General features: G+C 38.0%; 1 protein-coding gene across 1 annotated transcript in view; it reads left to right on the top strand.

Moving 5' to 3' along the window:
* Positions 1-15,152, top strand: part of NELL2 (neural EGFL like 2) — a gene marked incomplete at both ends in the record, with an annotated part of 152,729 nt that overhangs the window by 12,283 nt on the left and 125,294 nt on the right. Inside the window, one exon of the mRNA XM_080359060.1 lies at positions 8,492-8,642. Coding sequence (XP_080215186.1) covers positions 8,492-8,642 — 151 coding nt within the window. The remainder of the gene's footprint in view (positions 1-8,491; positions 8,643-15,152) is intronic.

Here is a 15,152-nt window from a genome sequence, read left to right as displayed (position 1 = left end):
ATCTTGTATGAGGACATGGTTACTGTGAGATGGGTAGTGTTTCCAGTGGGCAAGGAACAGTGGTTTTCTGTATCATATATGCTTTTAAAAATTCCTGGTAGTGCTTTTGTGAGGTGCTTCCCTCTGTGTTGATGCACACATTCCTTATATTCCTTTCAGAAACATTCTGGAGAGCATGTTCACATTTTCTTTGGGAGTTGTTTTAGTAACAATCTAGCATTGTAGGATCTGTATTGCTTGTTAAGCAAATCACCCGCTTCAGCCTCCTGTGTTAAGAATACAGATTTCAAATCTGGAGCCCTACACATTAAAATTCAGGTTTTCCTACAATTAGACCTCTTATATTTTCACTTGCGAAAGGTTTGAAAAATTGTCAGAAATGTGCTATTGTAGATACAACCACTAGAACCTTTACTGTGTTTGTTTCCCTCTTATTTACTTTTTGCCTACTGAGTCCAAAAGTCTGACTTGCTGAGGCACAGCTGGGCTGCTTTACCTACAGTAAATGGCTCCCACTTGTAATCCTGGTGTAAATTCCTTCTTTGCCAGAGAGACCACAGCCAAAAGGAAGGTGAGAGATGTCTATGTATCTTAGCATTATGGTTTGGCAGATTAAGCCTGGTATTTAGAGAGCTGTGATACCTGGTCCTGATGCTCAAATGGATATTTATAGTGGTGTGAACCTGCCACTTGATCTCTCCGCATCTCTTTCCTTCCCTGTGTTGTATGGATCTACTAGGCAAGCAGAAGTGCTGTATGTGGCTGTGTGTACACATCACCATTGAAAGGACATTTCCCACCTGGATCTGTAATCCAGGTGGGAAATCATGCTGATAAGATGCACTGTTCATTTGATAGCTTCACCAAAGCAGCTGGATTCAGCGTGGGTAGTAGGTGGCTGGGCTGGAAGGAAAGATCCACCCTCCCCATTCCACCCAGCATGGTCTGTTTAAGTATGTGTGCACCACAAATCACGATTTTGTAGCCCCAGTCTCAAAATAATCTCAGGTGTTTGGCCATATTTTGAAAGAGCTTGATTATATTTTAGTGGCTAGCACCCAAGAAGTTGTTTTGTAGACCCACAGGGATGCAAAGAAGGCTGCTTTAGTAGGGGATATCAGTAGTTGGACTGCGAGAAGGTAAGCTTAGCGTTACAGAAAGATTCAGCTTGATGTGACTTCCTTGGTTTCTGCAAGCAACCAGTACATAAGCTGAGAGGCTTAACCCAGCCACTAGTATAATAACTCTCTAACTAGCATTGTATAATTTCCTTTGCAGAATGCTTTTAGACAGATTTTGGTGGTATTATTGTCAATTTACAGTAGAGTGCATAATGTGTTACAGTTGTAGTTTGCCCCATACAGTTTTGCATTTGCAAATTCTTTCCTAAAGAGTCATCCAAGTCAGTTCTAGGAGCTGGCAGAAACGATCGAGGGTTTGCTGCCACTCAGTTATCTTATTCTATCATATTGGGTAGAAGGCTTTCCCCTATTAAATATGTTCTATTTTAATTACATTTGCATAGTTGACAATTTTTAATGTTGCTTTAGCTTAAAGAAAAAAAAAGTTAAAAAAGCAAACCAAGCAAAAACTCCCTGGGGACTTTGACCATGGAGAAGAAAACATTACAAACAAAGTACTCTGAATCAAATAATGATTACTTATGCAAATGCACAAACTACTTACAATTACACAAGCAAGTTAGGTCCTTAACAATGGTTTGGTTATTTTGGATCAGACACATTGCAGCTGTATTGGAGCATATGTGTCCAGACTCTCAATACCTTTTTCCCCTCTTGTCCCACAGTGGATTTGTGTTTTCAGCTGCGCAAAAATCACCTTAAACACACAAGTATGTAGCTGGCAGGTGAGTTTTGGCCAGAAGTGGTATGATTAACATTTTTTGAGGATATAAGTATGAACAGTCCATATAGCAGGGGAAAAATGTGTATGCTCAGAGGCAGGTTTTTCTTCTCATCTCCTGTGTCAGTCTGTTGTGACTCCTGGGACTTTGCCTATGGTTTGAACTGAAGGAAAGTCCTTGCTGGATGACACACCAAAGCTGTAGCTGACATTCAGAATAGAGAAAGCTACCAAGCAAAGGCAATTGGAACCTCCCCAAATGCTGCAAGAACAAACTGTGACATTTCCCCCCTTGTTTTTATTTGATTTAATGATTTGGCTTCAAGTCAGTTTTCGTTGTGGTTGTTTAGTTTCAGCTCAAGTGCATTTTGCCCTCTTCCTTTTCTCCTTCCCATCAATAGCAGGTCTTTCTGCATACATCCTTGCTGAGGCATTTCTTTAATGGAAATAAGAAAGGAGGAGGCACATGGAATTGGTGATCATTGTGGTGGTGTCTAAACTACAAGGGCAGTTTGTGGGTATCCCCCTAACCAGTCTGTGGGGTGTCCCAAGGTCCCAGTCATTCAGCTTGGAAGATTTGCTGGAGTCCTTGCTCCTGGCATTTGTGAATCCTTGTTCTGGTGAGACCAGGTTGTACCTAGTTTATAAGGAGCACTTGGGTGCATAAAGTTCCAGATATACCTGGTTGGATCCTGACATATGATTAGATTGTAGTCCCAGTGTTCACCCAGACTTGGGAACTGGGAAGTGCTCCTGGGCCCTACAGGTCATGCACCTCCTTTGGGAATGGCTCTGCTAGAAGTCTCACATGGTTAGTGTTTACCCCATATCTTGTAGTCTTTTAAAATTGATGTGGAATTGCAGCACCTTCCCCCAGACTCCTGCAGAGCTCCTACATGCAGCCTTGGAGAAATCAAGTCAGATTCTTGTGGGTTTAGAAAACTGTAGCTGCTCCTGTTTTGCTGTTCTCTCTGAAATGATTTGGAATCTATGAGAAATGAATGAAAAAATGTGTAGGAGAAGTAGCTAAAAATGTTTTATCAAATAAAGAGACAGGTGTATGAAAAAAAAAAAAAAGGAACACCAGTCAACCTTTCCACTGAAGTATCTAGAGCATAAAACATCTAGCAGGGTTTTGCTCTGATAAAGGTTGTTTTACTTCTTCCTATCTTCAGTTTTCATTACAGGAATGCAACTCCTGAATTTGAATGCACCATGCTCCATTTAAAAACCCACTGGACCCTTTCAGCCTTGTGAAGATTCTGCTTCTGGATTGGCTTTGCATGCTGCTCCATTGGCTGGGACCAGCACAGCCCACATTGGTTAATTAAATAAAAGAACAAGATAAAGTAAATGGCCTCAGATATTGTTACCCTTTGTAGGCTGTGTGAAACCCCTAGGTAAGAAAAAGGTTAGCCAAAAATCTTAATATGGGCAAGTGACACGATGTGAATATATGGTTGCAACACTGATCCTGACCACTGTAGGAAAATGAGACAAAATTGAGCTAGCATTTTTATATTTTCCAGAGTCTTTTTAGCCTGCAGGCCTTCTCTCACAAACCACTAGAATTTAATTTGGATAGTTCAGCAAACCTACAGTCAGATGTAGAATTGATTTATAGATGCTGCTATTAAAGCTGATTATGTGCACATGAAACAAAATGTGGAGCTCAGTTAATCAGAATCCCTCCTTCAAAGACCCTTCTGCAGGAGTTTTTTATAATTCAGTTCACACCGTGTGTTTAGCTTTAGATGCACTTCAGAAACTCAAGAGCACACCCTTTGCTAAGACAAGTTATCCCTTCCGTTTAATAACTGTTTATATCGTGGACTGGAAAACATCTGTAATGAATGGCTGGTCCTAACCTGAATTTGCATCTGGTCTTTTCACTGTGCATTTTAGTACGCTGCTGGTGCTGTGCATGGAAGTTTTCCTGCTCACCTCCAGTGACTTGTTCATGGCTGCTTCCAACACCTTTTTTTTTTTTCTTTGGTGGAGTGGGACCTTAGCTAGTAATAGCTGGATTGGTTGCCAGATAGGGTTCCTCATATGTTTGCCTGAATGTAGTTGTCACCATAGGGATGAGGAGAAGGAATTAAAGGCTGGTGGCAGAGCGAAGGGTAGAACCGCATCTTTCTTCAGCAGCAGTTTAGATGGGTAGAAGTGCCTTTGAACCTGTGGAGTGATTACTGTTGAAGGTTAGACTTACTGTCTTGGTTATAGTGTAGTAATTACAGTCTCACGAGCATGAAGGAGATGACAGTGTCTGCACTTGACATCTCTAGGAGACACTTGCGTGGCTTTGGTGTTTGCTGCAAAGCTCTAACTGCAGATTGTCTCAAGGAGGGAAAATGTTGCCTGGTTGTGATGGTTCTTGCAAGTGCGAGGTAGAGGCAGCCACCAAGTTTGTCCTCTGAAGGGCTGCAGGTCTTATGGCTAGTGGTTTTCTTCCCTGGGTTTTCAGATTGCTTTATAATGTTAGGTCTTAAAAGACTTGGTTATCTGTGCCTGTGGACACCTGATCACCTCATCCCTAGATGTTGCACCTGAAGGTTGACCACAACCTACTGTTTGTCTTTGTCTTTGTAAATTGTTGTAATTGCCAACCATGATATGAGTTACAATAATTCTCACTTCCCCCAGTCTGTTGTGTTGTTTTCAGTACTTTGCTAACTTGCATGTTTTGAAATAGCTGCATGTGTTACTGCGTCCTATTATTCCTTCTAAAGGCATTTCCATGCTATAACCTTTGACTTGAGTGAGGAGTATGACATGCTTTGAGTTTTGGATTTTTGTTTGTTTCATTGTCACTTTGAACTTTGTTCTTCTGTAAATTAAAAAAACAGTGTTGACACTATGGGTTTGTGAGTTATTGTGTGGTTGAAGTAAACACATGCAGTATTCTAGGAAAGTAAACCCAACATATATGTATCATGGCTGGAGGCAAATTTCTCACTCAAACTAATAGTTATCTCATTATTGCAGTCTAATATGAAAAGATTTATGCCTTTGGTTTTGTGTATTAGAAACGTTCACAGTATGAGGTTTTTATGTAACTGTTGAGAAACCACAAATTATTGTCTGAGATATACCAGTTTGATTTTCCAAGCTATTATGGAAGAAGTCCAGTTCCAGTAAACTATTTTCCTTGGATCTTAAAATGATTACTAGAAGCCAAATGTCAAGAACAAGCCTGGATCAGTATTTATTGAGCCCAGCTGGTGATCTGTCAAGCACCTACTGCTGATTTTCAAAGGCAATTGGAATGAAGGATTTGCACTGTTGTGTTACTCTAAAAAGAATGGATCTAATGGATCAAGGACCTTTCAGTGGTCTTTCTTTAAGAAATCCACCTGGTGCCTGCCCTGAGCAAAGGGTGCTGTGCTTCATCAGAGTAGCAGTAATTCAAAAGGTTGCTCTTTGCTACAGTAAGTATGAACTGACCTATTTGCAGTACCAAAACTGAATGGCCATGTGTTTTGGCAATTTAATACTCTAGCAGTTAATGTGGTGATAATCTTTATATATAGACTTCCAGCATGATCTAATCAGATCTTGATAATTTTGTCTGTATATGAGAAGAGTTTTAAGGCCATGAAGAATGATTATAACCCTCTCAGTGCAGCAGTGGTGATGGGGAGGGCTCTGGAGAGCTCCAGGTGACCATGAGGGTTTGTTGCCTTGCTGAAGCACAGACCAGCTGTAGTGCAGTGTTTGCATCCCAATAGCTCCAGGTAGAATAAAGGTGTGTGTGGGAGGGAGAGATAATGATTTACGTGCAATTGGAACTGGCCTTGTATAATGATATGGGTGATACACATACGCTTTCTTTCATCAGTTGTTAATGAGAAAATAATAGGAATTAGGTAGAATTAATATTTCTTTCTAATTGAAAAGTTGTGGATTTTATTTTTGTTAAGTAAGCGTGGTCTCCGTTGACTCTTTTCCACTTCCAGCATAGAGCATTTATGATTTCCACTGGTAGGATGTGATAGCAGTTAAAACTAGGTATGATGTAGTGAGGTAAACCAGAGGATAACTGAGAGAAGCACCCTAGCATCTTCCAGGGTTTGGAGCTAGGCAGGGAAAATCTGGATTCTTGGAAAAGGTAGTTGTTCTGCATCTTCCTTTTTACTACCATTTCATTGTTGTAAGGGAAACCTGAGAGAAATCCGTTGGAGACAATGCAACCAGAACAAGAAGAGCCAGGGAATTTTCTGCAATTCTGTTATTTCCCGCAATTCTGGCATAACTTTCTCATTTTTTGTCTTGCTCGACTGTTTTTCTCTCCAGCACTCTTCTTTTCCTACTTCCATATTAAATTACAAATATTGTGAGTCCAACTCCAATATGCATCCGTGGAAACAGATAGTATCTATTCAATACCTTGATGCCTCTATACTATGGATTTCTGAGTGCTCACTCTTTAATCAGAGTGAGATTGAAGTGACCAGACACAGAAGCTGTTGGATCAAGGACCTATGCAGCTTCTTCACTGTCACATTCATGTGGATGTGTGCTTTATCAGCCCTGTATGAATGGCAGAGAGCTGAGAGATGATGTGGAAATCATCTTCAAAGCCTTTTTTCTCCACCCTTCCCTTTCCTCCTGGCAACTCCCACGATGTTTCAGGTGAGGGAGAATCAGCCTGAATTAGTGTGTCTGAAAAAGCATAGGCTGTATACTCTATAGGCTTGGTTTCTATATCATCTACTGAAGTTGCAGTGATACTTCTCTACCAAGAAAGTTTGAAAGAAATGTAGAAGGTTCAGTGTAAACATGTAAAGTGTAAACTCATTTTGGTGTAAACATGTAATGTGTTCGTTGGCCCCAAAAGAGACTCTGTAAATCCGCTAATGATTATGAACCTGCAGTGGAAAATGTTGGCTGGGTTTTCTAAGCTGAGCAACCCAGCTCCCCTCCATGGCAAACAGGGTTGAAGGATGTGCTTTGCATCTTGGAATTGGACTCTGTAGGCTTTTAAGTGGGTTCCGTGTCTGTATTTTCCTGTGTTTGTCTAGATCTTGGTAGGAAATCTGTGGTGAGAACTGCAGCGCGTGAGGATCCTCTGATTGTGATTAGAGAACATGTTCCTGAGTGTCCTTCCTCTGCTCTGTCTCTTGGGAGTAGATTGTTTATATTGCTTGAAATCGTTAATGCAGTTAAACTATCTTCCAGCATGCAAACCTATGTCATTCCGCTCAGTTGGTGTCCCATGGCTAAAAATGAACACTTTGATGCAATTGTATTTGAGTTGCCTTATGATTAATTAACAATTCCATTAAAATACCATGGATTTCTGCTACAGTGAGTTACACAATCCACAACAAAAAACGATGTGAAGTTTCACAAAAAAAAAAGCTTTAAAAGATGTATGTGTGTGTGTGTGTGTCTTTTAGATTCCCCTTTGTTAAAAAAAAAAAAATATGATATTCAGTCTGATGTGACACTGTGCAGGAGGAGCTTGGTTAGGACTTCAGGGTTGTGCAGGTTGTTGTATTTCTTAAACACATACTAAAAAAATATTCCTGGTCCGTAAACCACAATAAACTGTTTGCTGTTAATAGACTAGCACTTTTATAGGTACAGCTTGAAGAATAAACCTTGTTTTCTGAACAGCTAAGCTTACTTGAGAGCTCAGCTCCACCACTAGCAGAAGAAAATCACTGTTATTGCAGGCAGCCCTCTGCTGCTGTTGCTGTCCCTGAGTTAGAGCAGGGTGGTCAAATTGCAATGAGAAGAAGCATGTGAATTGATTTAGTTCTTACACAGTTGATTATACAAGCTAATGAATTGATTTTGTGCATTAAAAATATATATTATTTTTTTCTAGTATAATGTATTACAGAAAACCTTGGGAATTGTTTTTCTAGTATTTGATATCTTATTTTGTGAATTATGTCTCCAGAGGACTTAAGGTTCAAACTTTTTATTTACTATGCATGTTCCATGCAAATTAAGCAGAAATATTGCTTTAGTCTTGGCTGAGTGTGGGTTTTTAAAGGCAAAGTCTTGATTGTGTGTGCGCAGTTACTCTAACAAATGTTCATGACATCGTATGCAAGCAGCAGCAGCAACATACTGCACAACTGGAGTATATAGTGATTAATTAGCAACGATATAGTTTGAAAGATAGTGAGTTTTTAAGTTAATTTATAAGTGTTACTTCAAGCTTAGCAAATTGTCCCTAAAGAGATGCTGCTTTTTTAAAAAAAAAAATAAAATTATTTTTGCATAGCTATTAAGCATAACATTTTTGTAGAAGTCATTAAAAAGTTGTTTGGGTTGTGCTTCACAGCTTAGGCTCATTTCCAGTGTTGTCACTCTGTGTTTCACTGTTACTGAGTCCATATTTTCAGCAAGATATTAAAGGTACCATCTGGCCATCCACTGGGAAAGTAGAAGAGTTATGATTCTGCATTAAAAACAATACCACCCCCCACATGCAGAACGGAATAGGTGTCCTAGAAAATGTGTTCTCTTCCATTGAAAATGTTCCCTTGCATGTAATATATGATGTTTAAAATGCCAGACGTAGCTTATTATTTTAAGCTCTTTGAGTTGACAATGTAAAGTAAAGTAAGACTTTATACCGAGTGTTTTTTACCTTTTTGGTTTTTTTTAGATACTTCAAGAAATGTAAAGGCATCTCCAGAAACAGCTGAAATATTTTTTCAGAAGTTAAGAAATAAATATGAATTCACAATCCTGGTGACCTTAAAACAAGCCCATTTGAATTCAGGGGTTATTCTCTCTATTCATCATTTAGATCACAGGTAAGTGCTGCTACTTGTATGCTAGTTATTGAAAGTATATGCATTTATGCAGTCAAAAATTGAACGTAAATTGGGGCAAAACTCTTGTGTGGCAGGCCATTTACAAATATTTATAGTGTTTGGGTAGGCATAATGTGCAGTTTCATGAAAAAATCACAAGTCCAAATCAGCCAAGGGAAAGTGGAACAGCTGTTACTCTTTAAATGTCTCTTGCCACAAAGGGCGTGAAAAGCCAGTTTTCTCTTTTCATTCATAACCATGAGGACCAGATGCTCAGCTGGTGTAAAGCTGTCATGTCAGTGTAGCTACACTGATTCACAAAGCCTGGCCTTGTATGTCCACCTCTTCACCAGCTGGTTTTTAACACTGCAAGCAGTTTAAAAAAAGCAAAAAAATCCTCCACTTATGGGCTTACACCTCCCATGAATGGCAGAACACTTTACTCAAAATGTTATTTGTCAGCCTTAGAAAACTAAAGTGAATGACACAGAACGTTTAAGGATTATTCATTTGATAGGATAATGACTACTAGAGAAATAAGATAGTCTTTATGTATCTGTCTGAGTAATGGCTATTAAAGATAACTGCCCTATGATTCTGTGACAGAATAAAAAGGAGTTTTAAGATGTGCACTTTCTAAGCAGTCAGTAGCACAAGCAACAGATGATCTCTGCTTTAGGTTCATAGGTTACTTTGTACAATCCCATAATTCTTTTTCAATAGTCTCACTACAAAATAGAAAAGAAAAAGTAACAAGAGATATTCAGACAAAGCAAAATATTTGTTTCTTTTTCATGAGTGTACAAGTTTTCATTAGCAGGCACGGCATAAATTATTTTCTGCTTTATTCTATTTCTCAGAGGCCCCATCTTCTGTGATTCACTTATTAAAAACAAAACCAAAAGCAAACCAAACAAAAAACCTCAACCAAACAAAAACAAACAGGAAGGAGAAAAAAAAGGGAGAACATTTCGAAGAATCATTATGTGAAGTTTATAAAAGCAACTTCAAACATTGCAAGGGGATGTTTGAGTGCCTGCTGGATGATGTTTGCTGATGTAACATCATAGAAGAGCTAAGGGACTTCTGTTAACTGTTACATACTTCTTATCTGCAGGAGTGATGTGCAATGGACAGAACTGGGTGGTTGTGATTTTTGAGTTTTGAACTCAGACTGTACCACCATATGTGCAAACCATCCCAGGTTGAAGAGTTTTATTTTGCCTCAAATGAAAGAGTAGGTCTGCAGTGGCAGCTGTGCCCTGACAAAGCTTATTTCTACATTTGTAGGAAGAACATAGATTGGTTGGGCTACTGATAGGACTAAAAAAATATAAATATAAAAAAATGTAAATTTCAATATTTCAAAATTGGAGATGGAGCCTTCATGTGCCAAAATAGCTGCCAAAGCGTGCAAAGAGATTGACAATGTGAAACTCTTAGACTCTGGAAAAAATAAGCATAGCTTCTCTGAAAGGAGGCATTATTTCCTAAAAAACCTTTCCTGGCCTCAGGACTTGCGTGAAGAAAAATACATGCCATAGGAGATTTAAAAAAAGAAAGTATAGTGTATAACTGAGCGAAGCCTGACAAATATTAACTTGGAGAATGGCCAACTAGGAGAAAACACTGTTACTTAGTGAACATAAAGAGTGATAAAAATACAAAAAATAATGTGCAATGAACTTTCATTGGAGGATTACAGAAGAATTTGAGATGTTGTTTGAGAAAATAATTAATTCTTGAAGGGATTAAGGCTTGGCATCTAGACCTGTTGTTAGTCTTATGGGAATAAGAAAACATTAAATCAATTCTATCCAGCCATAGCAAAGAAAAGAAAAGGTTAGAGCAGCGCTGGTGTCCAGGTTGCGTGGTCGTACAAATATAATGCTGCTTATCGGATTTGAATCTGGTTCATCCATGTCATCTGCCTATGCCCATATAAAATATGCTTGTAAAAGGGTGACAAAGGTGACTCTGGAAATCCTATTATTTTATGTTGGTATATTTTTAAGGATGGAAGATTAGGTTTTTAACAATATATTGATAACATTTATACTTTTCCAAGAAACTTACCTTAAATATTAGCAGGTTTTGTTGTTACATTTTCATCATCTTCTTCTCCTTTGTTTATTTGTATACCTGAATTTGAAATATCTAACTGCAATGCAACGTCTAGCTGAAATCAGTTGGTCTGCATTACATGTGTAGGTATTTTCACCATGGATGTGCAACTTGGTGGTATTGCTGAGCATTTTGGAGGCCATTCTTCTCTTAACTGTGGAAATTTCTAGTACTTAAGTGATACAGTGTTTGTTTATAAATTTTCTATAGGGATGTATGCTTTGTTTTTTTGGGGGTCTCCATCTGAACCTTTGGATAATCAAAGAGGAAGAAAAACCTTCTAGATTCTTTAGGCCAATAGAGTCACTCATTAGGTCAGTTTTGGATGAAGCAGCTAAAGAACAATCTACTTGTGAATATTTTATCACATTCTTTGAGAGAGAATTAGGTAATCTAATTAAAAAGAAACTTGAAGAATTTTTTTCAAATATATTAGGCCCAATCTGATCCACATAGAGTCAGAGAAAACCTTTGTTAGCCTCAGCCGGTGTAAAATCAGTCTCAACAAGAGCATGACCAGAAGGAACTTGTGGCTATTAAGCTAAATATACCCTTAAGCTTTTAATAAACGCATTGTGATCTATTCTGTCCTAGGATATAAAGAATATTGTCTGTGTGCCATAGTAGCGTTTGTTTAAATTAATTGGTGCTAAAATGAGGGCTGACTGGGGTGCTGATAATACTGAAATTGGGCTAGCATCTCAATCGTCTTTAGTATCTGTGATGGTTTTTATTTTCTTTTATGATGAATGGCAATAAAGGCAAGCAAACGTATTAATATGAATTAAAAGGAAGCATTTGGATAGGTTAAATTAAATAATTAAATAATTAAATTAAATAACTGCTTCTTCAGTCATGGATTTCCATTTCTCTGACCTTGTCCACTTCTGTCCAGGGACTTGTTTGTAACAGTCTTGTAGTTCTTTAACAACTTCTAATGAACTCTTTGTCGGAGCAGTCATCACAGTTGGAAGGAGAAGGAGCAATGCCAGACCTGACTCCACGCCTTTGCACCAGCTTCAGCCTTGTATAGCTCCTCTGCTGAATTGTGTGATTGAATCACACAATTAATTTCTTAATTGAAAGCTCTTGCTTTTCTGTGGTAAGGGAGTACAATGATGGTGAGGAAGGCTGGAGGTGGCAGTAATGGAAGGATTTAATCAGTCATCACTCAAGTAACTTTTCACATCTTAATTTACAGTGGTTTTGTAACCCCTAATGGTTCTAGGGTAGAAGAATTTCTAGGGTATAAAAAAATCAAAGTGTTTGTTGAAAAAAGTGGTAAAATGTATGTTCTGTTATTCAGTAGCTTGAGAAATATTTTATGCATTTTTGAAAATAGTGTAAAACCTCATCCTCTCTTTCAATAGGTCTAGAGACTTCGGTGCAAATATGCTAATTTACAACAATTGAGAACATTTCCTAAATTGCAGTTACTTGTGTTATTTTTATAATTTTCTTTAAAACTACTTACTTAAAATAGTTTGATGATTCAGAGTTTACTGACTTAGACTGTGTTGTCTAGGTATTTTTTTTCTGATTCCCTTTTGAGAAACATAAAAAATGAATACTTCCACTGAGACAAGGTCATGCAACTACTTAAGGCTTTGAGTCTTAAGAAGCTGACAGGACTGCTCTCCAAAGCTTCTCCTCTAATGTCATGTGTCCCTGGGCTATCAGAGAGATGCAGAAGTTCTCCATGTAAATCTGAGGCTTGGACATTTACTGGGGCTGGGCTGTTGCTGTCACCACAAAAAGTGATTCCTGAAAGGATTTTCTGCAGATATAATAATCTTTCACTGCTCTATTAAATGCTTTTATTTTTCTTGTTGACTGTGAAAGCTGTCTTTGCCTTTTATAATGATTATGTTTTTCCTCTAGTATTTAATATATTAAAATATTGTAAAACTGATCTTAAAGAATCTGAAATGATGCCTGTAACTATCCCTTTCTAATTTTTTTCATATTTGTGCGCAGGGATTGCCTTTTTTCCCTAGTGACTATAGAGTCTGAGGTGTTCAGGCAGTGGTAGTTCTGGGTGCATTGCAGGTGATACTTCCAAGAAAACTCCTGTGGTATCTGAGAATCCAATTTGCACATCCATGGTTGTTCAGATGAGTTTCAGGCAGCTGAATGCATATTTCTGGGCAAATTTAGGTATGGCATATTTCTGAAAGATAGAAGTTAAAAATGTTTTCTTAACTTGAGAGCATCACCTTGACCACATAGAGTGCCCTGTCTAAAATGCATTGTACTTTACAGTAATGAGGTAAATATTTTGAATTACATTAATGAAGTAATGCATTAAGTCCAAGTAGAAGCACTGTTATACACTGATTGCTGTGTGCTTGCTCTCAGCCTTCACTTTAAGCTGTATTATCCTCCTCATTTCCCTTCTGAATTTGTCTTTGCTGCTTCTTGATGGAAGAATCAGCAGAGATGATTTTAATCTGCAATGGGGTTGTAATATATGTTAGGTCTCACGATTCCATCATATTTTCATTTAACTGGCAACAGTGGAGTGATGTAATAAAGCTTTTTCCTCTCTTTATGGTTAGATGGCTTTATGCAACTAATGTTATATTCATGTCTCTTGAGATACTTTGTGTTGGGACCCTTAAAGGATGAAATCATTGGGTTGTAGTTTAACCATTCTTTCCCTAAGTTAACGCTTCTTATATCGTGAAACGGAGCACTGAAATTAATATAATTTTGTGACTCGGCATTCCCTACACTTAATTGTGTATCTCGACTAATTTATTCAATATCTGCCTTACTCACCATTTGTTCTTACAGCTGTTGGTGTCTTGCAATTATTTTGCTGTCAAACGGGCAGTACTGTGCAGCAGTTTCAGACCTCTTTCTGTATCTAGGAGGAAATTACCTGAGACAATTTTTCTTTCTTGCAGATTTAGCTGTATAAGGAGATAAGTTGCTAGAGGTGAACTTCTGGTGCATAAATTTTGTTCTATCATGTGACGTTGTATTAAAATAGTGGTGGAACTGTATGTTCTCTGCTCTTGATGTACAAGTGTCTGTATTTCTAGACTGCAGTATGAAGTCTCCTCTCTGACACCACAAAATCTGCTGCAAATGCCTTACACTGAGAAAAACTTTCAATATTTACTGCTTAAACCAATACTGTTGGTTTTATTTGAGAGGCTCTCTCCCTCTCCCCCACAATAACTTGCAGAGTAGACATTAGGTAAGAGTAACATGGAATTAATTTTCAGGCATTAAAGCTGTATGTGGCTGTTCCCTTTGCCAAAAGAAGTAGTAGCTTATTTCTGGTTTATAAACCACTCTGTGCTGTTCTTTCTTTGGAAGAGTGGATAGTTGTAGTGTTGTGTATTTTATTTTTTTTGTTTGCAAATCTTAGTTGCTGTTTCCCACTATTCTGACAATTATGAATGCTCTTAAATTTGTTCATAACAATAGATTGCTTTTGAATTGACTTCCTCTAGCAATTTAAATCTCCTCTGGTGTCAGCTGCCTCTTCTTTTGATGCAGTTTGCATGTTCCATCAAAGGTCAAAAAAAGCACTTTCTTACATTCATTCACTCTCTTCCTAGTGTGTGAGAAGATTCTGTGGGAGAAAGCATTCTCTGTGTAGCCATTGATGGTTTGACTGGGCTCTTGCCTGTGTATCAAAAGAGGCAGGCTCCGTGTTTCTGTTGGTTTGAGAGATTAATTTCTATCCCTGAGTGCATGGTTGGAAAAACAGCAATTTGTATTGTATTCAGTTTAATGTCTTCATAACATTGGGAGTGGCCTGTTTCTTTAAGTGTTGTTTATAAGGGATGTTATTAAATTGATGCCTTGTCACTATTGCCTGAAATTTGGTTTGCTTCAGTTTAGTTTACAGTTCCTGACCCAAAAAAACCAACAAAAAATAGCCGTTAGGATGTTAATTCCTGTAATGCACTTGCCTTAAAACTACCTTCCTGTAATTTCTGTTAAATCAAGTCAAGTTAACCTGTCTGCTGATGTAAATCATCATAGCGCCAACTAATCCAGGGTGATTTGGTCAAGAACTTATTACAAAGTGCTCCTGTGAGCCTGGAGTTTGCATTGAGACTAGTGACAGATCTACTTGAATACGAGACAAAAGACTTGTCCCTGCCTATGACACTGAAAACCACCACTGGAATAGCTGAAATGTGAGTTTTGACAGATACCATTATTCTTCTACTATTGTTTGAAAGGGTTTCTGTTAACAAATAATAACAAAGAAATCTGTATTCTGTCGGAGTAGAAAATGTGAAGAGTTATGTTGAAACTGGCTTTTGCTTTTATTAAAATATATATATATATATATATATATGAAAGTTGTTTATTGTATTTGCAGTTCTCTTGCTCTCTGTGGAGAAACTTTGTCAAGAAAAA

The sequence above is a fragment of the Nesoenas mayeri genome (assembly GCF_963082525.1).
Source record: "Nesoenas mayeri genome assembly, chromosome: 1".
NCBI classification, from domain to species: Eukaryota; Metazoa; Chordata; class Aves; order Columbiformes; family Columbidae; genus Nesoenas; species Nesoenas mayeri.
Note: the sequence above shows the minus strand (reverse complement) of the source record. Positions and strands in the feature narration are given on the sequence as shown.